Source organism: Condylura cristata, unplaced genomic scaffold, assembly GCF_000260355.1.
Source record: "Condylura cristata isolate star-nosed mole 26May11 unplaced genomic scaffold, ConCri1.0 scaffold00002, whole genome shotgun sequence".
In the NCBI taxonomy this organism is placed as follows: Eukaryota; Metazoa; Chordata; class Mammalia; order Eulipotyphla; family Talpidae; genus Condylura; species Condylura cristata.
This window is the reverse complement of record NW_004567103.1, coordinates 50640022-50665068: the sequence shown is the minus strand read 5'-3', so window position 1 is coordinate 50665068 and position 25047 is coordinate 50640022. Positions and strand designations below refer to the sequence as shown.

The 25047-nt window shown below is 37.5% G+C and overlaps 1 protein-coding gene across 1 annotated transcript in view; it reads right to left on the bottom strand.

Annotated features, from left to right (window-relative positions):
* Positions 1 to 25047, bottom strand: part of GRB14 (growth factor receptor-bound protein 14) — a 105244-nt gene that overhangs the window by 41432 nt on the left and 38765 nt on the right. Inside the window, exon 3 of the mRNA XM_004674597.1 lies at positions 1058 to 1214. Coding sequence (XP_004674654.1) covers positions 1058 to 1214 — 157 coding nt within the window. The remainder of the gene's footprint in view (positions 1 to 1057; positions 1215 to 25047) is intronic.

The following is a 25047-nucleotide window of genomic DNA, read 5'->3' as shown; positions in this document are numbered from 1 at the left end:
AAGATTTATTTATTTATACATACAGAACTGGGGTACAGGCCAGAGGTGCAGGGGCAGTGAGAGCATTTACCAGAGGCAGAGTGGGGAGCAAAACCAGCCGACTGACAAAGTACACTGCTTTGGGGAGCAGTAGGCGGGTCAGAAGAGGTCTGCTGCACCATGTGAATCATCTCCGGGGCCAGATATTGAACCAGCACTGAAGTGGCTGCCACTAGCTTGCAGTGCAGTGTTTGAATCTGCTGCACCATCAGGGAGGTTCCTGTTTCTGACCCTTTCTTCAGGGTCCCCACTGGGAGATGCTTTAGACGTGTGGCAGGCTTTCGGGCTTTTCTTTGGGTCAATCCTGTTTGGCGGGATGTTTATCCATGAAGCAACAGTTTACTTCAGGTGCCTGATTTGTAGGGGCCCCTCACCCTACCCTGTAACACCACAAGTTCCAGGCCCCCGTTGATAAGACAACACCATCTTAGGACGAGTAGTCTTTTGTTTAGGGCTTCTGAACACTGGACACTATCTGGGATGAGAGCCGGCCACTGTGGCCTTCACAGGTCTTTGTTTGCCCCCTTTGTTAAAGAAACTCCATTGTTGTTCCCTGCATGTGAGTGGTCTTGCAATTGTATGCTGAACCCACAGTCATCTGTCCTCCACTAGGCACTGTCCTCTGAAGCTAGAGCCCCCCAGTAGCACCATTTCATTACGTCTGTACTATAATAGACTCAAAAGGTAGTTCAAATATTTGTTTTATTAAGTTTTCAAAAATATTCATCAGGTGACTAAAGCTTATGAAAATTATCTCTCCGTACACTTGGACTCTGTTTTAGTACCCAAATTTCTTAAACAAAAGTTAGTGAATGTATAGTAGTTCTAGCCATATTTTTCCAGCTTGTGCTATGTTCTTTTTCTTTCAACCTCCAATATCAAAAATTTAAAAAGAAAGCAAAAGACTAGCCACAATTCCTTACTCCCTGTTTTTCTACACCTGAAGGACATCTCTGCCGTATGATAGAAACTACGAGGGACAGAAAACAATGATAAGACTATGATTCTGTATTCTTACCTAGACCTAAGTGAGGCAGGTGCTCAAAAAGGGTCCAGCTGTGGTCATCAATGTAATGATTCTTCAGGATCAACAGCTGGCAAACATCTCGGGCAGTTATGTCACTGGGTACCTCTAAAGCCCTGCTGGTCTCATCTTCACTGTATACCTTAATTACCTGTGTAGGTAGAAATATGAAAATGAGGTAAAATATATTTTCAAATTTCATCTTAAGTCATCACACTTGCTGGGTAAACTGATTACCAACTGACAGTTTCCTGTACATCTAATTACATCTTATATATTGAATGAATATAATCAATCTAAGAGAGCTTATAATATGTGCCAAAGTCACTTTGTTCCACTTTCACTCTTCTAAACCTCAGGCTATTCGGTGTCAATTCCCTAACTATGGTTTATTAATTATGTATCTCCTATCAACATTTAAATGTTTTCCATTCCATCCTTAAGCCTGTTAAGTAATCCAAGTCACAGATACACACAAACAGTAAATGAGTAACAGACTCAGACTTGATGAAAATATTTCAGGTATAGAAATTTTGGAGAATTCTGGCTAGATGTTCACCAAAACCTTTTCTTTTCTCCCTTGTAATTAGTTGTGCCCATGGAGTTGCTTTTATCACTGGGACAAAAGAACATGCAATGTTGCACTTTCAGGCCTGTCTCATAAACAGACCAGCTGCTCTCTCTCCTACTGCACCACTCCCTGCTGGAGGGAAACCATTACAAGGACCTAAGGGGAGGAAAGTCATGGAACAGAACCGGCCTTTCCATTACAGACTATATGGAAGGTAGTCAACTGAGAACAGCCCATGGAACTTTGATATGAGCAAGAAACAACTTTTATAATTTTAGCTCATTGTGAATTTGTACTTATTAACATAGCTAACGTTACTAAATTATATAGAATTAGAGTCTTGATTATAACACTCCTCAATATGTACCAAGTTGTGCTTTGTCCTAGAATTTCCATTATTAATCATAGTGTGTTGTATATTAATTACAACAATTCTAAAAAAAAGACAAATATCTGTGACAATGGTAGAGTAGGATAGACACAGTAGAAAATGGCAAGAAAATTCAATAAGAAATATTACCTATTACAAAAACAAACACTTCAACCTTTTTTAACAATTCAAACAAATGCAAATTAAAATGGTATATCCATTCTGCCTTATCAATTATTTTTTAAGTTATGCTTAATATAGTAAAATGAAATGTTTGCTCTTAAAGTGATAGGAATTATATAAATTGGTAAAGCTATCTATTTCACATACCTTTTGAAAGGTATTTTTCAAAAAGCATTAAACGGTCTGTATCTTTGATTCAGTCATTTCACTTAGGCAAAGTAACTCAATAAATCTGTTCTAAATGTGGAAAATGACCTTAGATAAGACATGCCCATCAAAGTATTGTGTATAATCCTCCCAACTGAAATATTCAACAATGAGAGAATGCTAAAGTACAGTACTTCCACAAATTAGAATATTATATGGAGCTTAAAATGTTGTTCAAGGAAATGGCATAAGAACTTTTAAAAATCTGAAGGAAAATAAAACTAGGACACCAAAGCTGTTACAGTGGCACCAAAGTATATGCTACATGTACAAACCTACTTGTTAGAATGGTTAGGAGGCACCCGCCCTGCTGACAATATTCTGATAGCCTTTTCTGGCACTACTCCCTCTCTCCCCATCAGTCTGTGATTCTGGCAGCTCCACATTTGGCGCAAGGACTGTGTACTGAAACTGCTAGAACTGGTTTGCAAGAGCTCACTGTTAAACACTCAGGAACCTTGCAAACTAGTAATCTGGAAATCAGGCATATGAAAGTACATACACCAAAGAAAATGGAAAATGCTACAAATAGGGTCTTTTTAATAATTTTTATCTTAAGGTGTGTTATCAGTGTACCACTGCCTCACTGCATATCAGATGTTATCCAGATTGATCAATGTGCACCCAGAACCCCCCTGGGCAATAGTGATTATTTCAAAGATAAACACATGACCTAATTAGAACTAGTTAGAGACAATCTGCTATCTGTAATCACAATGATAGAGAGGGCCCTCCTTTTTGCTGGGGAGATGTAGGGTAAAGGGGCTACTGATCATCATGAGAGACTGTGGGGCAAGTGGGGCCATACCAAGAAATGAAAAAAAAAAGTCCTAAAACTGTTATTTGCATCCTGAACTTCTGAATGTTTATGGTTTTATTAGGTGTATGCTAGGAAATTAAGCTTCTAGTAGTAGTGCCCAACTACTTATCTCCCTTATTCTAACCATGCCACCACCTTCAATTTATCCTCTACACTGCTGGCAGAATCAATTAGGTTACTCAGCAAGTAAAATTCTTCAGTGTCTCCTCACTGCCCTAATTCAAACAGTGCAGGATGTTTGTTAAAAACATCTCAAGGTGTAAATCCTTTGCTAATGTTTTAATAGATGGTTGTTGTAGAGGTGGTTGCTCTCCTCAGAGAGCTTTAAGTTTTAGAGGGGGAAGTTTATATTTAAAAAACAATAATTACAAAGCAGATCTAAACAAAATACTGTTTGCCAAGTCATAAAATGGGCAGTTGGGAGAAGCCAAAATCATCCACCATTTAAACAAAGATCTGAAGATTAAATACGCAGAGCTGTTTTTTCGCCATTATTATCCTATCCCAGGGTCAAGCCAAGGACAGTGCAAAACTTAATAAAGACCAGTGGAATAATAAATTTTGTACTCCTTGTAAAGTGTATTAAAATATTTTATATATGTTAGTCAACACATACTTGTAAATTTTAATTAAAAATATTTTTCTGGACACTCCCTAGTGGTGCAGTGGGTTAAAGCCCAGCACTAAGAAGCTAAAGCCACTTTAGCATGAGTTCAATCCCCACCCTGGAGGTGATCCACATAGAGCAACAGACCTCTTCTGACCTGCTCACTGCTTCCCTCAGCATTGTACTTCGTCATTCGGCCTGTTCTGGCTCCCCACTCTGTCCTCTCACTGCCCCTGCACCTCTGGCCTGTACCCCAATTCTATATGTACAAATAAAGAAATCTTTTTAAAAAATCTTTTTCTGTCACAAAATACATGATTTTTAAATTTCAATTCTCAGGAAATTAAACTTTTCTCAATAAGGAAAAGATACATAATTTTTTAAATAAATAATCCTGTGTAAGAACTGACTCAATGCTATTAGCAGGGAGTTCTAAATCTTGAAGTCATTGCGCTGGCTATAGTTACATGAAAAAGGTAATGAAAATACATGGTCAAAACAGATACAACTGTCTGAACTTTCACTTCAGTTGATTTATTTTAATACATGTGGCTCACTAATATTCCAAGGTCTCTTTGGCATCTGAAGTTTCCCAAGATTGCATCTGGGAGGCTATGCTAAACATGTACTTTCGGTATTTGCCTCTGTGCTAAACAACTGGCAGGACATTACAGGATTCCATCCCGTATATATCCCTGCTGCTATGGTTATTCCTGACTGCATCAAACAGGGTGGGTACACCAGCCGAAAGCACAGACTCAAGACAAATCCCTGAGACATCAAGAGTATCCAGCTGGTGCTGCTCCCTCTAGCGGCGCAATGGTGAGCAGAAGCATGCTGCACCCGCCATGCTAATACACGGGGAACTAGCAGGGCTGGGTGGGAAGGTACTTTCTCATTATCCCCTGTCTTCTTACAGTAAATTCCCATCACTGGGGGAATGGAAATGTGCCTCATTTCATGCTTTCTTATACCAGAGGAAGTAAGGAAATGAAAAACTGAGATGTTCCGAAGCAAGAAGAGGGCAAGAACAGAGCAAGAGGTATGGTAGGGAAATGAAACAGGCTGACCAATCAGGAAGTGGCATTAATTTGTTCAGATTATGTTGAGAGAGTAAGTTGCCAAGAATCAAGACATAAATTTAAAGAAGCAAATTCAATTTAAATTTCTGCTGTTGAACATGTACTCATTTTTTTTTTTTTAAGATTTATTTATTTGTGCATACTGAACTGGGGTACAGGCCAGAGGCTCAGGGGCGGTGAGAGGCTTCACCAAAGACAGAGTGGGGAGCCGAACAGGCAGACTGTCGAAGTACACTGCTGAGGGGAGCAGCGGGCGGGTCAGGAGAGGTCACCGCGCCATGTGGTCACCTCCGGGGCAGGTGGGAATCGAACTCATCGAACTCATGCGGAAGTGGTTTTTTGATTCTCAGTGCTGTGCTTTAACCCACTGTGTCATTCAGGCAGGGTCGAACATGTACTCATTTTGACAGGAATACCTACTGAGAGAAAAACAATACTTTTGTAGGTGTTCCACTTCAAACCCATGTTTTTAAAATTGTATTTAATGCTAACATATGTCCATTCATCTAAAATTAAATTTTTTTTGAGTCCATAGAAGTAAACCCTGTCATCTCTTAGATCTATTCAGTAATCATGAAAAATTCATTCCACTACCATTAGGGTACCTCTGGTCATTTATATTTATCCCTCACTAAAATAAAAGCAGAAAAGGAAAAGACAATCTAAGCCTGAACTCTTTAGCAGATATTTGTGTATGTCTACCCACATTGCTACACATAAGGAAAAAGGGCATTAGGAAAATCCAAGAAGATGATACGTTTTAAAACTAAGTTACAAACTGTTCACATAAATACTAAATAGCAGAGTTATTCTTAATAATCGCCAGAGTAAAATAGTGGTATTCTCTTTCCTCTACTTAGTGAAAGACAAAAAAGAGATTTGAAGATCCTGTATTTATAAGCTTTTCAATAAAGGCATATCCATTTCTGGTTCAGGGGTCCAAATTCCCATCTTGATTTACTGGGTGAAAATAACAGTGTTCATATTGATTTATCTACAATATCATTTGAAAAATATGGCAGCTGAAAAAAACCCTGCCTGATTCTATAATAATAGGTGCTTTCTTTGTTTTATCAATGGGCAGGTTCTTGAGTAGTAAGAGACACCTTCATTGACAAGGTCTACATACAATATCCCCCCAGCCTCTAAAGAGAGCACCCAAACACAACCCACAGGGCTCTCCTAGGCTGTGTTTCAGAGACCTTTTCAAGTCACTGTAATCCAGATAATAAAACCACCTTAGTCTTTGGGTTGGCTTACAGCTTTAAAGACTGCTCAGAGAGCGTATGACAACTAGCAATGGAAATTTAATACAGAAACACAGTAGTCCCTGCGGGGATAAGCTGGAATGTGGGTGGAGTCAATCTGTTTTGGCTGACATCCTTATCAGAGCAGTTTTGTACCTCAACTCCCCTAGACTGCCCTCCATAAAATGTACTTCCAGGCAAGAGATTAAAAAAATCGACATAACCCATTGCTACAGCAGTAGACACAACAAAGTCCAAATATAAAGACAGCTTGAAAAGGTTAACTTTTCAGAAAAAAAAAGCTTAAGATGGCTAAGCCTTGAGGCTAATGGTAATTAAAATATAAGACAAAGGCCATTTTCTGAATAAAATAAAACAATTTGAAAGGAAATTCAGTCTGTATCAACCTACCCCCAAAACACACCTAGTTTTATTTGCTAAAATCAACAGAAATTCTGATTTCCAGGACAGATTAGCTGGAAAGCGCTGGTCAAGAACTAAGCCAGCTTCTACTCCCTGTGAGCCCAGGGAATGGCACAGACAGTTCCTTTTCCAAATTATTCATCCTAGAACATTTGAAACCCAGACTTGTCATCTCATCATAGGGCAATGTCATATAGCAGAAAGAGGGTACTGGACCCATTGGTATGTAATTAACAGTACACTAGCCTTCCTTCCTTATCCTGAAAGCTAATTACTCAACTGGTTAAAAAAAAAAGGGGGGGGGGGGACATGAATGTCATGTAAGCAAAAAAAAGCAAAAATCCATGGGATGAAGTGAGAAAAATTTTGAAAAAGTTTGAAGGGGTGGGGGGAAATAGTGGGGCGTGGTTACCTTCTGTGGCAAAGTTTTGCGTTTAGAAAATATTGAATTTTTAAATTACTTATATATATTTAAATACTACATTTAATATTTAGTTAAGCTAATTGATGCTGCACATTTAAATACCAAGATCTTACTATGATGAAAAGCATATAATTTTTGAACAGAAAAGTTAATTCATTAAATTTATTTTTAATATCTAATAATTATATTGTTAATATCCTGTAGTGCCTGCAAGCATGGGGCAGTCTCTCTGTCAATTTGAGCAGACTGATAATAAAGGTGCATCCTGGAGCCCTCAGTGGCTTTTTCAGGCTTTCATGCTCTTTCTACAACGGTTGTGGGGCAAGCCCACAGGCTAGTAACACAGGGAGGGTGGGGGGGGGTGCAAGAGGCTGGCAGCTCTCCTAGCCTGGGGCATCTTTACTCTCTCTTTGGGCTCTCTCGAGTAGTCCTGTGGTCTTTCCTCCCACAGCTGTTGCTCAAACTCTCGTAGCTCTTCTCCACCACAGCAGTTCCCCAAGTCACGCTGCCCTTATAGCCTCAGCCTCCACTCGGGTACCCACTTAGGGGCACCCAATCTTACTCCAGGTGTCTCCAATCAGGCACACAAAACCAGAGCTCACACTGGCAAGAGCCTCTTGCATCAGCACAGTCAAAACCCCAGCTGATGACCATAGAGGCCAGTAGCAGAAACGCCTGAGAATCAATTGCCCTACAGATATATATAAAGTAGAAAAAGAACAGGCTCTGTATACTTAACTTTTAAATCGGTTCCAAAGTAATGCTTAATGCCTTTAAAAGATTATCATCCAAATGCATAATATTTCAAACTTCTTTCTCCACTGCTTTTAACTGATAGACAATGTATCTAAATCATGCAAAATATTTTTATATGGAGGTCAGAACAGCCCTGGAATTTTACATTCTTCTAAATAAGGAATGCAATGTCCTAAGATAAGAGGAGACATTCTTGGATACTTTGAATTAAGCAATTCAATGTGTTCCTTTGAAAGGAATGGGAAATAATATATTATTATTATTCCCAAACTCTAACACAATGTGATATCTTAAAAACAAAGACTGTTCCAAAAGACCTAACTGCTCGAGAAAAGCTATTGGTTCCTTATTGTTATTCTCTACTATTTTGCTAGATGTCAAATATTAAAGAGCAAAATAATACATAGGTTAGAGAAATCAGGTAGGGAGGACACTTAGATATGTTCCACTGAGTAATATTCAACAACATACATTCCTTGAGTATAAGAATATGTGTTTACAGAGTTATAAGATATTAACTCAAAACAAAATCGGAATTACAGGAATTGACTGACACAGAAAGGGCCGTTCCACATCCATGTGGAACTTTATTCCCTACAATCCCTTTACTGCCTTCAACTATATTCCCTACAATCCCATCCTTACTCTCTAAGTCTGACCCTACTTAATTTGTTCTGCTCCATTCTGACACAGGGGCTGTGCAGATACTGCTTCTTTTGGTTTTCCACTATCTACACCCACCCCTCAGATAAACCATTATTTCTGCAGGGAAGCTTTCAATGACTCTCCCAATTTACACCCAGACCCTCTAGCCCATGTAGGCTTGTGTGCGGCTATGTAATCACCACCCATCAACTTCCATTTTTCAGAATGCTGCATGACATCAGGGATGACATGCAGTTCCCTTCTGATATAACACACAGTTAACACAGAGATTGGCACACAGTGAACAATCAAGCAGAGTCAAGAATGAAACCGTCATCTTTGCAGGAGGCAAAATCAGAGATTCCAAACTTGTAGCTCTGAAATCTTACAGGATCTGAAAAATTCTTTGGGAAGAAAAAGACATATGGAACCAAAAAGAAACAGGCAAGTTTTCATGAAATCTATGAAATAAACAAAAGTGGATTAGGTGACTTCTGTGGTCCATTTCAAGTCAGGGATTCTGTAAGATTTTTAAAAACATAATGAAGAAAGGAGGAGAAGGAGGTGAAGAGCATCTGGATATGATTAATATTATGAATAATGATACTAAAGGTTGAAAAAGCAAAAACTATCCACAAAACAACAGAAAAACCACTTTGTTGAGGTCAGAGGGAGTAAGTAAGGTAAGTGGATCAGGTGAGGGTGAGGGAGTGCAGGTCCCAGGAGGCCTGTGGAAGGAGTTTCTTTGCTGAACATTGGTTTTTGTTCATGCCAACTAGTGAGGGGCCACCATTACAGGAGATCATTTTTAAGATCAAGTAACATTTTTTAAAAGGTTGAATACGTAGACACAAGTTTTATAAAAACATGGTAATAAAGTGATAAAAGAATAAGGATAAATAACTGCCTGGTGACTTAAATCATTTAGGTTCTGAAAATTCAGGTACAGTTAACTGAAAATTCACCCTACCTGAACTTAACCAAATTGGGGCTCATTTTTTTCCCTCATATTCAAAACCAGAGGCAGCTGGCACAGTGTCTAGTATGGTAGCTCCATCGAATCACCTCTGACCCAGCTTATGTTAGTCCATAATCTTTAAGGTCACAGAATGATTCATCCTCCCCATCACCTCTGTCAAAACTCTCCACTGCATATACCTTTGTATGTTATTACATTTTAACAGGATATTATTGGGCATGCCTGTATAAAGCGATGTTGAATTCAGAGTTAAAAGACTGCTCTCTGGGAGTTCTAAATATGAATATAAAATGCAAAGATGGAGTATTATGATGTATTAATTTGTTTCCCATCCAACATCAGGTCAAAGAGGCCATGGTGGCCTTACTACTGGAAATGCTCCAACCCTGGCATAGCAGGGGATTTAACACAGCCGCACCAGGCGGCTTGGATCAGTGATACTACCGAGTCATGTCACATGATTGATTAAATAATACCCCCAAGTGTCGCAGAATGAACGAATATAGCTTGTTTCATAGGCAGAGAAAAATCATTCTGAAGGTAAGAGAGACACTGAGAGTCCCCCTAAAGCCCTCTGCTCTACTCTACCGTCCTCTGCTCTTCACCCCTTCTGCTCTCCTTGACTCAAGCCTACAGCCTTACTGACTGTAAGCTTTTTGGGGTTTCCTTTCTTCTTAAAGAACAGAAGGCCGCTAACTAAAGTGGAGGTTCATTTTTACAAAGACAGAAATTGGAAGCCCTCTAGTGTGCTCTGCTGTGTGGTAGCAAAAGAAACAGCTCCAGTTTCATTGCAAAAGAAGGCAAACATTAAAACCCATGTCTAAAAATATCCTAACCCATGCACACACACACACGTGCACACACACACACGTTATTTCAGAACTAAAATCCAATATGAAAAGTAAAGAGGGTCAAATCACAAATTTCACACTAATGTTTCCAGTGATTTCATCAAAGAGTGTTCTCTGAAGTCTCAGTATTTTTAAAACTCATGTAATTCCTGTGAAGATGCCAGAGCTGACTAATTCCTCTTTGAAGTGAAAAAAAATCTTCACAAGTGCTAATGCTTATTCATATTTAAAGCAGAAAACCACTGGTTTTGCTTATGTTGGACACAATGTTATTCCAGTATCTCATTTCAGCTTTTAAGCAATTATTTATTCCCAGAATAGCCATGAGACATGTCTAAGTGAAAACGTTAAAAATTATTTCACACAGTGAGAAACAAAGAGTAGTTGGGAAGTATTTAGAGGAAAGAAAGGGAAAACTGAGGAAAGACACTATTAGAGCCAGGATACCAGACTATATTGCAATTCTTAAGCTGCCTGGCATCAAGTGAAGCATTTTTAGGAACTACCTTACTATTCATTCTGCTTTTTGAAAAGCAAATTTTCTCACATTTAACTTCTCTGAAACTTGGTCATTTATCATGAATGGTACATCACAATTTAATGGGAAGCACATAAAATAATGATGCTTCCAGTAATTTCAGGTGCCACCGAACCCATGAAACATGCTATGTTCAGTCTGTCTTGGACATTTGGGGTATTATAAATTTAATATTACATACAAAAATATCATGTTCTAGATCTAGCATTCCCACACTATGACAACACTAGAACAACTCACATATCTGTTTTTGCAATGTTACCTTCCGTTCACCTTTGTAAATATTGATACAGTGCAAAACAAGTAGAAAGCACATTTCTATAAAAAGAAATGGAATAATACTGTTAAAATTATAAAATACTAAAGGTTAGAAGTGCTCTTGGAGAACATCCACTGACATGCTCCCAATTAACAATGAAGCAGTACAGGCTGGAAGACAGTCTGACTTGCCCCAGACCTTGGGGTAACCAGCCCTGAATGTCTACCTCTGGGGTCTCACCTGATCCTATTCTTTCTATTTAACTCATCCTAACTTCATGCTGCTGCTTAATATATATCCTCAATAAAAGCCATACATCACTAAGACTCAGGTAGTAAAAATACATATAAGTCCAAAAACATCTAGATTTTCTAAGGAAAGTAAAAGGGCTATTTTCTTTGTTTCTATTATGTTTTCTTTTCTCAACAAACTTTCCAGAAAAATTGCATAAAGTAAAAGAGCCACCAGAGGGAGTCTATTTCTCAAATAGAGAAAGAAATGTTGAAAATTATAACTATAATACTGCTAACCTTATATTTAACCTCCTGTTAAATATAACTGGAAGCTTTTTAACAAAGTTTAAATCTATTTTTTAAAAACTCTTCACATATTTAAGGTAAATCATATCCACATCTTAAACTTCAATGGAAAGGGAGGTGGTTGTAAGAATAGAGAGAGTGTGTGTGTGTGTGTGAGTGAGTGAGTGAGAGAGAGAGAGAGAGAGGGAGGGAGAGAGGGGAGACAGCCACCTCATCAAAAATCTCTCCTGGAACTCAGCTGAAGCTTCTCTCTCATTGAGCTAAGAATGCCAATGTAACCAATTTTTTTTTTCCCCACATTTTATACAACTACAAACTAACTTGACTTCTGAAACTATAAAATACGATTCATGATATTTTCATAAACACAAGTGAATACAGATTTCCAAATATGCATGTCCAATTAGGAGGTTATAATCACCTTCTCAATACCATTTGTGCCCAAGTAATTTTTGAATTCCTCTTTTGAAACTATTTTAAGTGCAAGCATTTTTAATATCCTACAGGAGTAGAAAAATCTTTATCCTTTCAGAGGTTTTAATATCTGAAATTACCAAAAGTTTTGCTTCTTTTTTTCTGCCAGAAAGAGATTCTTATTTTCTAGATTTGGCTTAGGGTGCTGGGACAAGGCCAGGAAAGCCAGCCCTAAGCCGCCCCCAAGCAAGAGTCTGAGACTGTTAAGCAGCCCAGCTGTTTTTAATCTGCCCTCCTTGCCAAATGTGGACCAGGCACTGTAGCTTACAAAATAGCAGGAAACACAGCCCCTGTTCTCACCAAGAGTCAGTCCAGGTGCTCCTGGCACTGGTGGACATGGAGCCTCCTCTATCACAGGGCTCTCAACCACCAGCATATCAGCAACGAGTATTAAATTCCATCATGCTATAAAATGGGCAAGATGCTGGCAAACTGATTAATAAGAACTCTGTTAATGTTAGCGTTTACTATACATATTTTGAAAGCAAATGTAGTATTTATGACTATAATCCACAAGATTCTTCCAGTTCCAAGGAGCTCTAAGAAACTGACATATGGCTTATCACTATGTCTTAGAGGCAAGATTGAGTGCACAACAAAAGAAAATAGCTGAAAGTTCAAAGAGGAGATGAGTAGAAGGAAGTAATGTGTGCGATGAGGTGAGGAGGGAGGAGAAAGAGCTGCAGCTGTGTTATGGAGATGGGTTCTGAAGAGGGGAGACCCTGATTTTGGAAGGTGGCCTGTGCCAATGGGCCCAACCTAGTTTTCATCCTCCCTTCATTTCTTACTTTCATGGGCTTTGGGTAAGATACACTTCACCCATCGCTCTGTTCACCAACCTGTAGTGTTCCTGGGAGAATTAATGAGAAAGAGAGCTGAGGACTGCACACATCATACTGTGTGTACTCTTACCAGCATCTGTAAGGCAGGGGACATGTCAAACTGCCCACAGCAAGCTGGCTCAGGGTAAAGGCCATGAAAAGGCAGAGAAGACTAGGTGAAGTGGACTCTGCCTGCAGAACTCTTTACCAGAGAAAATGCAATGAGTGCAACAAAAAGACAAATGTAAATACGGGTCAGTATTCAAAGAGCCCAATTTTTTTTTTAATTGCATTGATTGAACTGAAAATAATCATAGACCAATTCTGTACCTTCACTGTGCATGGCACTTAAATTCTGTGATGATCAAAAATGACATGGCCCCACCATCCTGGAGCTACCATTTCAGTAGCACTGCCCTTGTCTACTAAACAAAGTTAACACTAGGCACAAGTTTACCTCTTTCAAACACACAATGCAGGAATCCAACTTCATGCTCCCTAGGATAGTAAAAGGAAAAATAATCTAACCATTTATCTTATTATATTAAATCTATGTTCCCATATTTTAATAATAATATTTTCAGTACATAATGGCTGGATTACATTTTTTTTTTTTTTGTCCCAGTTAGAGTCTAGTCTAAAGTTATGGGAAGAGAGCAAAGAGAACATGCATCTAAAAGACATAGTGTCTTTCTCGCCCTACATTACACCAAGGACAAATGCTTTTCACTGGATTCATTTGCTACAAAGACATTTTTAGATAACCAGCATAACAGCAGAGAGCCCTGAAAAATTTAAATTCATAGTGGTAGGGAGATTTTAAACTGTTTAAAAATCTAGCAAACATGGTATTTCACAGATGAAAAAGAAGAAAGGAATTCACATTTGTTGATCTTCTACTGTGTGTCAAATTCTTCCAAATATTTATCCTATCTAATCTTTGCAACTTGTTCCATGAGGAAGTATCATGATCCTCAAGATAGAGAAATGGATTCTCAGAAAGGTTTAGAAGAAGGTACCCAAAAATCATACCTGGTCAGAGACATAGCTAAGCTCAAGTTCAGGGAGGCTTCCTGGTCTAAAAGTACAGTCTCAACTCTACTCTACCATACCCTCCAAAAAGTCATTACTCAGGAAAAGAGACATTTTGTGAAAATACAAAATCCACTGGTCTGTGTGATACCCTTCATGGGTGACTATATAACTAAGATACCCTGCGTGATAATTAAAAGGACAGAAAAAAGAGCAAGATTTATCTAGAATGAGAATACTGGGTAAACAGCAATAAAAACACTCGCTACCACCACGGCCACCTTGCAGGCAAGTCTCCATTCAAACTCAGATAACCATCTGTGGGTTTCTAATGCCCTCCCCTACACAGGAAATCTGCTCTCTCCCCATGAACCACTGTCCCCATACAAGTAATAAAATACATTTGTTCAAATAGCATGGCCACATTTCACACCTGTCATGACAATAATAAAAATCCAAGGGACGGCTCTTTCCTGAATGCCTAGTAGGTTGGGGCACTTACAGAGAAGGCAGCTAGTTGCCCACCAAGAGCCACTTCTCGCGCCCAGGATTCATTCCCAATGAATCCTGATTTTGATGAGAAAAACAGTGTATCTGAACCTACAGTTTCCCGCTTCCCTTGTACCTAGCACTGACCACAAGCCTGGCCAGCTAGCTCTGGTTTATTGTGGCAGAATGTCAGCTGAAAGAACTAGCCAGCATGCCCTTGCTCCTTCCCATTCTGCATGCCAGGAATGTGAACAGGATGACTGGAGATTTGCATTTATCTTCCCATAAAAGGAAAAGGGATCCACACTAAGGAAGATATAATAGAAACCAAGGAGGTTGGTTGCCTGAGGATATTGTGGGACTGCTACATTAACTTTGGACTGATTCTTGTAAAGTGAAAGAAAAATCTCTTCTCTGTTTAGTACTCTGTCATTTATGTTTGCTGGTTACATGAAATTAAACTTAGCCTGTAACTGACAAGCATTTTATTTAAAGAGTCTTTCCCTTAAAAATTAAAAATCTAGTGATCAGACAAAAAAGACCCCAAAAATTCCAAATAATATTTAGATATATAAAAAAATACACAAGATACACAAAGGTGGCTAAAAATTAAATTTACAAAGGCAGAAAGCATTATGATACACATTTAAAACCAGCTAATAAGATTTACATACCATAAAATGTAAAACTCATGTCATATCGGCAGTAGTTACTGAATAGAAAAATAAGTAACAAAAGCACATCTATTGACGCTGAGTTATGATAGCACAAAGCTATGAAGGAATCTAAGGCTTTACTACAGTACTATGACCTGAGCTGGGACACAGAAAGAATTTGGAAAACCAAAAAGGAGCTGGGAATTGCCTATATACCCTCAGGGAGCTCCAGACTGCATGCACACAAGTAGGAGGGCTAAATGTTCAACACTGTTTGGGGCAATCAAGAAAGAAGTGTGCTGGAGTGGAGGCACTGTACGCAGATGGGAACTGCAGGTCAGCCAGCTCCTGAAGCACAGGGAAGCCTATATAGCTTGTATTGGTTTTGCATGTACTGAAAACCTTTTGGACAAAATTGTGATGTTATGGGCCTCCCTGGTGGCACAAAGGGGGTTAAGTGTCAGCACTGAAGCTATCAGCAGTCACTACAACATGGCTTGGATCCCCAGCCAGGGAGGAGACCCACATGGCACAGCAGACCTTTCCTGTCTCACCTGCTGCTCCCCTCAGCAGTTTATTTCAGTGGATCCGCCTGTTCTGCTCCCCACTCTGTCCATGGTGAATCCTCTCATCCCACACCTCTGGCCTACACCCTAGCTCTTATATGCAAAAATAAATACATCTTTTTAAAAAAAGTGGTATTATGTCTGTATTCTTTCATTCTTTATAAAATCATTTTTAGAAAATCAAAGCAATAGTTCTAATTGTATGAAAAATAAAGTGAATATAAGATAAACAATTCTCCTCTATAGATGGGGAATTGGATCTTTTATCAGGCTGTAAAAGGATCTGAATATTAAGAAAAATACATTCTAAAAATTATTGCTTTTTTTCCTCTGAGATTTCAGAAAATACTTTAGGACCTGTGTACTTATGAACATCTCTCATCATTATATGGATAATTATAGTAAACAGAATTTGCAAAACAATGTTAATCTGATAGAAGCATAAAACACCCACAGAATCAGACTATGAACATCTGGCTTTCTGGCTTATAACTATTTTATAAAAAATGATGTGAATTTTATATTGGACTTAATTTATACCTTACAATGCTCTAGTCTTTGCTAATTCTGAGATGTTTAACTGTTTTCTTGATGTACTATATTGATCCACAGATCCAGATATAACTTATCTGTCTCTCATCCTTTCTCAATCTATCTTTCTCTCTCTCACACACACACACATACACACAAACACACAATCTGGTACTCACACACTCATTGCTTACAATTGCTTTCGGAATAAAAAGTTTTTCATACTAGAGCATATGGGAGTTGGTGGAAGTGCAGAGGAAGATGAAAGGATTGCTTGAGCTAATTCCAGCCTGGAAGCTGAATGGCAATTATACATACCATAAGGCAATTTCATTAACATATTAATCTCAGGAGGTAACATATATAAGAGAAATACACTGAAAGTCACAAGGCCTAAATTCTATTTCTAGCTTTGACACTGACCTTCTAGATGACCTTGCATAAGTCACTCAACAACTGAGACTCAATCTTTTCATCTAAAAAAATAGAGAAAGACATAGCCTATTTCTAGTTATCTGAGAAAAAATAAATGAGGTATTCATTTAGAACATTTGATAAGGACATGATCATTTCTGGTGGGTATAAAGAAATTATCATTAGAACCTGATTCACAAGAACCAAGAAAACCAGATCCTAATAGAATTAGAGGAAACCAAAAAATTTTTTCCAATTTACCTGAAGTCTACCAAAATGCCCTGTATATTTTGATCTCCTACAAGATCTATACTATATTAAGGGCTGTGTTTAAAATTCAATTCCTAACTATTCAGAGGAGAATCTTATGGCCATATAGATCAGCTGTATTAGCTAATAAAAAAATTACTTCCTAGCACTAGTAAGCATAGTCACGAACTTACTCAGTCCTTCAAACAATTACCATTTTAGTTGGCAAATTATTTTGTAAGAGTCACTCATTCAGGGTAAGCAAGTATTTTGCCAGACCTGTGAAAAACAATACTGGTCTTCTTGGGAAAATTAGAAACTTCTCCCATAACTCTGATAAATGCTGTACTAATTAATTAGTAAGATCACCTTAAGTTATAGCGCATGAGGAAAATACTAAGTTAGTTACAAGTGGGAATAATTCTCAATCTTGAATGAAAAAGTCATGATGTGACCAGGGCAGATAGGTGATTTTTAGTCAGAAAAATACCTAATTTCTAAAATATGAGACATTACGATTTTCAGAACATCCTATAGACAGTGGGCCCATTGAGGATTAACATGTCAGAATAAAGAAATAGTGTAAGCAATTCCTGCAAATGCTGATGTGCTAAGTTATATGAACATTTAATAAGTGTACCCACTGGAAAGGAATAATATGGACTTGGGCTTAGGGAATTCTGACTTATGTAATTATTATAATAGAAACCTGACCAGAAGCTTATTATAAAAAGACCAAGAGAGATCACGATGATGTGTCCATTGGCAACTCAGACCTAACATCAATTATAATCACAATTTTCCAGAGTAATCTTGTTCTGCCACGTCTAGTCAGTGCTGGAAGTTACTTTTTAGCCAATTTTTACACGCAGTTTCCCCTAGACTACTAGTGCAAGTCCTTGAAAACAAGAGCATCTTATTTTAATGTTTTATATTCAAAGAAAGTAAGAAATAGTTTAACTATTTTACTATAGCTATGAAAATACAAAATACATAATTTGACTCAGAAATATAGACACAAATAAGACTAAAGAGATCATTTAACAAAAGTTTCTTAGCAACTATCTTACAAGTGAGGAAGTAAAGACTCAGAGTTTAAGTTACTTGTCCAAGGCGACATAGCTAGTAATGGGGTGGCCCAGGTGGTGGCCCACACCAATGGATCATACAGAAACACCACATGATGACTTTGTTGGTCATGTAAATTGCATTATTAACTGGATAAGAAAAACTCAAATTTAAGAGCATAGACTCGATATATATGATAATATAATTTTTCACATTCCCAACAAGTCAGGGAATGTATATGGTCATCATTAATGCACCCTTAGTCTAAATCAAAATATTCAAGCTCGGAGCAAAATATTTTTAGTGAAATTACCTTAAAATGAGAAAAAAAAAGCATCAAGATAAAGAACAAATGCTGACAAAATTACCACATACTACCCCAATGCCAAGTAAAATGTCCCTAGTAAATAAGCAATCAATGGATAAGAAAATAAACAGAGAAGCTAAAAATTAAAAACAATAAAGAGACATTTCCTTTAAGAAAAAAAAAAACCTCCTTGCTAGATTTGTTATTTTCAAATAAATTAAACCACGACCTTTGACTTAATGGAATACGCTAATAGTTAACTATTAAAAGTGCAGGTGGTAATAAACATTACAGTCTTCAGTGTCACCAAAACCATTCGGAAAGAAAACTTCCAAGAATTTATTTTGCTACTTTCTTTTTTTCTATGCAGCAAATCTGATTCTTGAAAGAGTTCAATGTGATTATTCTTATTTAGTATATTTACAAAAGAAGTTAAGAATACTCATTTTTACTTAAATGCTACATTACATGGTGTATTTATTACTTTATAAAATACCATGCTACAAGAAAGTCATGAAACTGATCTTTACCAAAAAACTAAGAGATAAAATATTTTTATACAATAGATTGCATTAATAATTAACAGAAAGCCCTTTCACGGGGAAATTTAATGGAAAGTTTTTCTTAAGCAAATAGACAGAAACTCAATAGAAATGGTAGAAACCAGAGGCTAATAAACTGGTGCCATATGTTTAAACAGTAAAGTAATTATATAGTTCATTCAACAATGAAGATGGATGTATTATGAATTATAGTGAAACAAAGAAACTGTTCCGTAGTAAACAAATTTAAAACATAATAGCTAGCAGATTTCCTATTGAACTAAAGGCAAAATGGCCTGAAGTTACAGTAGAAGGAGAAAAAAAACTTTCAATACAGTCTCTAAATCACAATGACCTGAAATCAAGACCAAACTACTTTTACATGGAGGTTTTCCTACAGAGATGTCCTAGAGCAGCATTTTCCCCTACTCGAATGCCAATTGCATGTCCTTTAATTATCTATAGCCTCAATGAATTATAGTCTCTCTGTTAGAAGTTTCCAACATATCCATAAACACACAGTAACAGGAGAAAAAAAAAAAAGAAAAAAGGCGAAGGCAGGCACATACCCTTTTCTGTAGAACTAGTGGCGTTATTGCAGGCAGAGTGACTCTCCTCGCATTCAGACTCATGCCTGCTTTTCTTAGAATGATCCCTCCTCACAGATCATGGACGAAATGAAAGAAATCTTTTACATTTACTCCTTAGGCATCTCAGAGCTCAGTGCAAAGAAACAACTAGGAAAGTAATAAATGTCACCCTGCTTATGTGATTCCAATCTACCCTAAGCCAATTAAGGATGGCTGTGGGACAGGACAAGGCAGCAACCAATCAAAGCCCGGAAAACTCTGCCTTTGTCCTTGGAAACACATTCTGATACTTTTGTTTATGATATTTAAAGAACCAGATTAACAGGCATCTAGTTCACTTAACTTTTTTTCCAAAACAGTGCAATTCAATGCCATCTTTGTTGACAAGGCAGTTATGTCTTTACTTTACTGAAACATTTCAACATATGGCAGATAAGACACTGTTTACATTGGTCTATTTTAAAGTATATAAATATGCAGATGAACTGAATTTACTTATGCTACTCATATAATTGATAAATGGCCTGATTGGAACATACTGTACGAGGCACACACACACACACACACAAAATCACCCCAATGTTTGAATTAGTCCCAAAGTGTTAATTTACAGGTTAAAATAAACAATTTTTAATGTACATTTATGTATTTCACTCCTTAGATGGCTAAAATTTTTGTAGTATGACTCTTTCAGCTATCCTTGAGATTATGTTCTTAAATATTCTTATTAAATATTGCCTAAATAATCAAGTTAAATAATGCTAATTATAAAATACAGATTAAATGTTTGTTTTTAAAATGCACAGATTTGTGTAACTTAGTATACTTCTTTAATTAAAAACTATCACTGCTCAAAGCTATCTCAAAATTTTGATAACCATTTGCTTTTTTTTAAATAAAAAATTGCATTCTAACAGTTTTTGGAATTGGAAAAGAATCACAAATAGAAACCTTGCTATTAAGATTTTCAATAAAGTCTAAATAAAGAATAAAACTCAAAAATGATAAAAGTATTATGATAATTATTTAAACAAATCTGATTTTTTATAATTATAAAATTCCTCCTGGGCTGAAGACTTAATAAACACCTACTCAGTGTTCTTAGCCATATCAAAGGTATTGACCTACTACTTTCAGCATCAGGAAAACTCTTGGAAATTTCTAGAGTACAATGAGATTGATTATTATTGTGCAATAACCAGGCAAAATAGAAGATCCCCAGAAACTTGGGCACAAACTTTTCATTTCATCATCTAGACTGCTACGAGGCAGTGTTTGAGGTATTCTTTCTGCTGGGGTGAGTTTTATATGCATGGTGATCTGAGATTCCTCAAAAGAAAAAGCTACACTACAATCTCCAGGGTTTCCTCTTTTGAATTTACAATCCTTCACAATGGTAGCTGGGGAGCAGGGTTATTTTATATAAAAAGCTGCTGACAGAGCTAATTTGGAGACATTCATCTGATCCTTATCCAGTCAGATTTATCACAGCTTTTTAAAATAAAACTACCAACAAAAGCCAACTACTACCAACACCAATGGGGTGTTACCAATTTATGAAGTAATGATTCTGGCTTAATTGTGAGTCACTTTCCGCCAGGCCAACAATAACAAAGCCCGTACTAACCACCTAACTTTAAGAACATCATGTTATATTTAACAAAAATGTTATCTTTGTTTGCAGAAATCTTATTGGGGTGTACCATAATCAAAGCAATTCATTTCACTGAGTCAAGAAGCAAAGTGTCCACTATGTGCCAGGTATTGTGTTAGTGGGAGTTACACACTGTGGAATTAAAAATTAGCTTTGTTTTTTTTTTTTAAAGATTTATTTATTTATTCATACAGACCTGGGGTACAGGCTAGAGATGCGGAGGGTGAGAGGATTCACCAGGGACAGAGTGGGGAGCAGAACAGGCAGATCGACGAAGTACACTGCTGAGGGGAGCAGCGGGCGGGTCAGGAGAGGTCTGCCACGCCATGTGGTCACCTCCGGGGCAGGCGGGACTCGAACTCATGTGGAAGCGGCTTTAGATTCTCAGTGCTGTGCTTTAACCCGCTGCGCCACCAGGGAGGGCCAAAAATTAGCTCTGTTTTATAGTGAAATAGATATTAATTTTTAAATTAAAAAAATTATCAGTTTTGGGCTAAGTGAGTCTAGTAGTGATGAAATGTCAAGAATCAGTGTCTTTCAAGTGAGGGGAAAAACTATACAATCAAGGTGAGATCATGGCAGGCTTCAAGGAAGAAATGACACTTGTTCAGAAAAGTGATTGGGGGAAAGATACAGAACTGGAATGAGTTTATTAAAGTTGACTACAAGGTAATTAGGAAATTAAAGATTCTGTTTTATATCATGCTATCGTGCTTTTTAATCACTAAAGTCCAAACACAATGTCCAAATTCTATATTACAGTGCATACCATTAAACCTGCTCTAAAAGGGCCAGAGAACATTTGACAAACAACTACTCAATTGTGGTATATCATCTCTGGAACACTACAAAATTATAAAGTTTATAATTATAAAGTTATAAATTTTCAGTGAAAATCATAAATGTGTCATTTTCTGATTCTCTATTACCAAAAAGGTAGTTGTTTTGGAGAAATGATATTTGCATATACTTTTTGTAGTCAGCAGGCTGAAAGATTAATGAGGTGACATTCACACCTAAGACAGGCAGTACTGTTTTTCCAAATTCCTTTTCAAGGATTCATGCTGACTGTTTTCTTACTTCACAGTTATCATAGACACTATAACACAAAATTTGGCTTTGGTCTATGCGTTCTCTTATTGTTATTATAAATGACTTTTGCACTGACTAATCTTCACCTGTTACAAAATGGGGATAAAAAGTTCAAATGAACAAATTTGGAACTGTTGTACATCAGGAGTTCAAGTTGTAGAGTGGCTGGAAAAACCTGCAGCAGTAAAGAAACTGACCCTGAACTGCTACTGCAAAGAACTGGGCCTAAGATAGATTTCTCTTAGACTGTGTCACAGGTCTTCTTTCCAGAAATGAAATTTTGACATAACAGGATTTCAAATTTAATACAGCCAAGTGAATAATTAAGTATTATATGAGGTCCACATTATTTTTTTACTCAAAGTTCTGCTAGAACATGAGTGAATTTTGCCACTCAAAATATATGTATATTGAGGTCTTGACATGCATTAATAACTAAAAAATTAAGTCATATGATTATTGATATTGTTTACATAAGCACTCAATATGAGCTAGACACTAGATTTGTTTTCACACAGTCTTCACAATAACTCTATGAAATATATACTACCAAGTAACGGATGAGGAATCTAATAACAGAAGAGCAAACAGCTAAGAAAAAAACCCAGATATAAGGACATATTGCAAAAGAACTTGCCTTGTCCAAGGTCACAAAGTACATAAATCAATAAGCCCTGATGAAAAACCACATCCAGCCCACTCCAAGACACTCCACTACTCCTCTCCATGATATTCTCCCCCATGATATTCTCCCCCACGTTGTCCTGTCCTGCGTAATTTGATACATTAGCATCAGAGCTTCACATAGACCTTGTACATAAACATGTCTTTGTTTTATGCTATTTTCTTTGGGGAATTCAAAGTTGATAACTTCTGATTCCTACACATGGTGACAAGTAAACAATTAGTCAAAGTACGTACAAAGTGGGGATGAGACAGGCGATGCACCAGCTAAACTCTAGGTACAAGTCTGCCTTTCAAACCTCTTCTTCCTTCAACTTCTACAAAAATCTATCAAGTCCCAAAAGAACATTCTGTTTTCCCATCTCTTTGCTCATAATATTTACTCCCTAAGCCCCATGAATCTCAAGTCAAGTCATAGCTCTTCTGAACATTTCACTGATCATGCATCCTTCAACTACCTTTCTTTTTTATGAATCTGTTATCTTAGAATTGAGAGGGAGAGAGGGACAGACAACAGTGCTATTTCCCACTTAGTATTAGGCACTTTATGATGTTTCAATTCAGCCTAAGAACACTAAAAAGCAGGTGGTATTTTGATTTAGTTCCATACTATTGCTCGTCTGTTATAATATACTAGCTTAATCAAATTTCAACGATTGCTTCGTATGTGGATGTACTTTGTATCATTTTTAGAATATAGGCTATAGGTAGGGATATTTATAGCTTCTCTTTAGCCAACACAACACTATCCAGTAGCTTAGGGGGGAAATGCTAGAAGAATGCATCGTGGTTGCTAAGTCCTACAAATACTTCTTCAGACAACCAGCAATCACTAGCCTCTGTACCCTCCTGTATATAAAATGCAATTTGCTCTTCACCTTTGATTTCTCTGTGCAGATTGTGCTATCATGCCACCTCTTTAGGGAAGCGCATGGCCTATCCAGATTCAGTATCTCCCTCAAAGGTTCATATTAAAATGCACTCCTCCAAGGGATCACTCCTCCATTTAAATTACATCACCCCTTGTTTTATACTTTTTTCAACTAAACTTTGTACTTCTCTTCTTGCTCTGCACTTACTTTGTTATTTTATAATCCTTTCATACGCCTTAGTTTTCTGCCTAATGAAAAGGCAATCCTTAAAAGTAGGAACCCAGCTATTCTTTCCTCTGCTGCTCCCAGAATACCCAGCAGAGTTCTCTTTGTATGCAGTAGGCATTTAGGCATTATGTTCACTCACCATCCGTGTGAAAAGACTGGTCACTCCAGCTACCAAGCACAGAAGTCTCTTTTCTCATCTTAACAATCATTACCTTTATGATTTATTCAGAACAAAAGTACACCATCATCTGTACAGGAACATGTGGATATTACTTTGTCATCTGACATAGTTCTGTGAATGCTAAGTAGTATGGGCACTACTTGAGTATCCCCGCCCTATCAGGAATGTCTTGGATTTCTCAGATTTCCACTCAAACAGAAAATGTCCTTTCCAAAAGAATTACTGAATTACTTGTAGGTTCCAGAGCTGATCAACAATACCATCTAAGTTCATTCAAATATTTAAAAATATTTGAATATGTATTCTATACCGGGCATGGTTTTCTAGAAATATTATGCCTGTCTACCAAAGAATTATTACCTAGCAAGTGGGCAGATGGACTCTTTAAAATAATGTGAACGATAAGTGAGTTTAAATATGTGCTGAAACTACACAGAGCTTAACTTCTCCATGAGATAGCAGGCCAGGTGGGCAAGGGATTCAGTACTGAAAGTAGTGCCAGGTAAAACAAACACATACAATGATGAGTTTGTAAAAACCTAGCAGGAGGAAACAGAGATGACTGGTTATTTCATGTCAAGCTGAGGAGCCTGACTCATTCTCGAGGGTACCAACATTTGATAAGGTGTGAATTTTACCTCAGTGTTGAAGAGGAACTATCTTTTTGCAGGAGGTAGGGGGCTGGTGACTAAAAGCAAGGGAAAACAGAAAGATCTAAGATCTAAGGAAACTGAAAGGTGAGCCAGGAGAGAGACAAGAATTACCAAATCAGAAAGAAGTCAAAATTTAAACCATGACAAGGAGTTGAATGTCAAAGCAAGTGGTCAAATACATAAAAGTAATTCATTCTTCCTTTATATAAGCTCTTACCATGTTATAATGAATAAAAGATAGGCCGTAAAAAGATAAATGCTGGCCCTCCCTGGTGGCGCAGCGGGTTAAAGCACAGTACTGAGAAGCTAAAGCTACTTCCTCATGAGTTCGATTCCCGCCTGCCCCGGAGGTGACCACATGGCGTGGCAGACCTCTCCTG